Source organism: Ceratina calcarata, unplaced genomic scaffold (genome assembly GCF_001652005.2).
Source record: "Ceratina calcarata isolate Rehan_Ccalc_2016 unplaced genomic scaffold, ASM165200v1 scaffold206.2, whole genome shotgun sequence".
Taxonomy (NCBI): Eukaryota; Metazoa; Arthropoda; class Insecta; order Hymenoptera; family Apidae; genus Ceratina; species Ceratina calcarata.
Window position 1 is genome coordinate 11,349 of NW_017142244.1, and position 3,142 is coordinate 14,490.

The 3,142-nt window shown below is 39.2% G+C and overlaps 1 protein-coding gene across 2 annotated transcripts in view; it reads left to right on the forward strand.

Annotated features, from left to right (window-relative positions):
• LOC108622130 (photoreceptor-specific nuclear receptor) overlaps positions 1–3,142 on the forward strand; it is a 26,244-nt gene that overhangs the window by 5,176 nt on the left and 17,926 nt on the right. For both annotated transcript variants that reach the window (XM_018019809.2, XM_018019810.2), the window contains exon 3: positions 1,878–2,298. In XM_018019809.2, the coding sequence (XP_017875298.1) occupies positions 1,878–2,298 (421 nt within the window). The remainder of the gene's footprint in view (positions 1–1,877; positions 2,299–3,142) is intronic.

Here is a 3,142-nt window from a genome sequence, read left to right on the forward strand (position 1 = left end):
CGGTTGGTTTCAAGTACCAACTGTAATCTGTCGATTCGAGAAGGACTTTAAATAACTTGGTGGACTAAGACACGATTAGATTATCTCGTAGCGGGTTAGGAATGGGACCCTAACTTGATATCGAGCTGTTGTCGATTCGCATGGTAATTCGAACGGATCCTATCTGACCCCGCGGCATTAACGAGACCGGAATGAGTTTTCGATCGGATACAATGTACCCGACAAATACGATTCTGAGGAGATCTCGCGCCTCGCTTCGCCAGAGCTGCCGGCGCGGCGTGACTAATAAAGCTTGGACGGAATGGTGAAATCACATTTCGTTGATCACGCAGATGTTCGCTGGTTCCTGATCTCTTTGCATCTCCATTTTCCAATTAATATCGTTAACGTAATGTATGTTATAAGCTGTAAGTGAAGATTTGAATGTCATTCGTTGATCTCATTGTGTGATTCGACGTGCACACTTAACTGCAATTAAGAATCTGATCTTGTGATGTAAAAAATCAAACATACACACAGTGACTCTCATTAATATTCGGACACATTTCAAAATAGAATAAATTTTTTAATATTGAATCAAATAATTTCATTTTCTTTGGGATGTGAAACCTGGTTTACTATAAACTGAAAAGACATGAGAAAAGAAAAGGGTATGATTTTTTACTTTTCTATTAGAATCTCCAATAAAAATTTGAGACATCTCGTTTGTAAATCTAATATAAGTTAAATAAAGTGTCGTAAAAATCAAAGTAGTTAGACATTCCTTATCTGAAACAAACAATTGTATTTGACAGTATATGTAATAAAGGAGAAAATACTTTGTTTCTCTTTATAATAGAATCATTTCTTTCTCCCTTTCTTTCTCAATATAATAAATATTTATACCACAATTTTTACGAGCTCATTTCTTCATGTAAATACTGTTTGCCCTCACGATCCAGTCACTAAGCCTTAAGGGATGCGGAAAAAGAAGCCAGGAGTCTCACAGGGACAAAAGCCATCAGTCCGTCGAATAAAGACAGATATTAGAAAGCGATGTTATTTTTATAGACATTAAATAAAAGAACTTAGATTTTTTATTTTCACTTTGTTAATGTAATGAAACAATCGTACAAAATATTGAAAATCATTTTTTTCATAATCAGCATAGGGCATGAATGCTCGTAAAAGAGTGACTGTATGTATGAATATGCAAGTATTTTATATGTGTGCATAAACATCGCCTTACAGAAATCAATCAAGGGTGAAAGATGGTATGATGCATGGGGTCGGTTCGGAGCACACGGAAGAGATTTCCGGGATTAGGCGCACGAAGCTGCCATCTGATCGAATAGGATGAATCAAGTCTGACCGTGCAAAAACTGTGCTGCAAATCGTAAATCTGAAGTTGTCCCAATAGAACGATCCAAATCTCTGGATTAATCCTCTCGATATAGAAAAAAAGAAAGATGGATTGACGGAAAAAGATGGAATATGCACCTGTCGTTTTTATTATTCTTTCTGACAAAAAAATATTGAGAATGTCTATTCGAATAAAAGTTAAAAATTGGTATTACGTTAGAATATTTTATTCTTTTTGGTAAAATACTAAATATTCGGTTATCAATGGTCAGTGTTTTTCGTTAACAAGTCAAAAGCATGGCTAACTTTGCATTTTATCAAAGGAAATTATTGTTCAGAAACACCTGCAAAATCACCCTTTTTCGGCTCTAACACTTTTTCTGAGACACTTTGTGTGTATAGTGTAGACGCAGCTTAACATTATGTACGAAGTAGACATTTTGCATAAATAATTCCGTCCAAAATAATTGTTCTATAAAATATTATTTTGACGTTCCTTGGAAAAAACACTTTACCAGAAAACCATTTGCTTCTAGACTCGGGCGACAGCAGCGTTATCTCCCCAGGATTACCGGAACGGTATAGCCCGCTGGGAGCGTCGGGTTCGACCTCGAGTCACGATCCTTACCTCTCGAGGTCTGTGCAAGAATGTCCAGTTCCACTTTGTCGAGGAATACCCACAGATTTCCCGCTAGCGAGGTCGCCGTACTTAACCGCTTTGGGAAACGGTCACCCTCATCTTTTGGGCCAAGTGCAACAACAGCAACAGCAACAGCAGCAACAGCCGCAGCAACAGCAGCAAATGCAACCACAACATGGTACCAAGCCACCACGTAGTCTCGGTTTGATATGCGTAGTGTGCGGCGATACCAGTTCCGGGAAACATTACGGAATTCTGGCTTGCAACGGGTGCAGCGGATTTTTCAAGAGAAGCGTCCGACGAAAGCTGATTTACAGGTAAGTCATAATAATTCATTTACTACAAAGTCATCTTTTATCGAACTTAAACCCATGACGTTATAATATTTTCATGCCTTCAATGAACTGCATACTATTTTTAAAAAAAAGTGAGAAATACGTGTTTACCAGAAACTGAATTTAAACATTGAAGAACGAGGTAAGATAATGTACCGGCAACTAACACGTAGAAACCATCGGTTATCCTAACATCAGTTGAAATCGTTTCATAAAAGATTATCCGAACAAGGGGGCCAAATCTCTCGTTTCCTATCAAATAGAAATTAGCGAGCGGGTCCTCTTATGGCGTTTAATGTCAAACTGGCCAGCCAGTGGCGCCATGTGGTCCAAGTCGAGTGGGCTCATCGTAATGCCGGGCAACAATGCGGAACGGCATAATGTTGAACCCTGAAAGACCTATCCACCTAACCCGTCGCCCTGTGTATACGGCACGCTATTACCATCCCCTGGGAACGGCCATCCATCTCCATCGCATCCCTCTCAGCTCGGAATCACTGTCTGATATGCTCGATCCGTTCTACACAAGACCACGTACGAGCCGTGTGCGTGCATCCCTTTGACTATTCGTACATACATACGTATACGTGACTATCAGTAACCCTGCAGCCATAGGTGTGCGCGTTAAATCCATCGAGGAGATACACGACGCCAGGATACTCAATACACATACTATTAACCTTCGAGAAATAAATGCTATGGATTCTGCATAGATACACGGTCGCTTTGAGTAAAATATTGAAATCAAGTACTCAAATATAACATGTAGAATCTTTGTAAGAATGTATAGGGATACTTCAATCTTTTCATAAGAAGAATTTGAGGT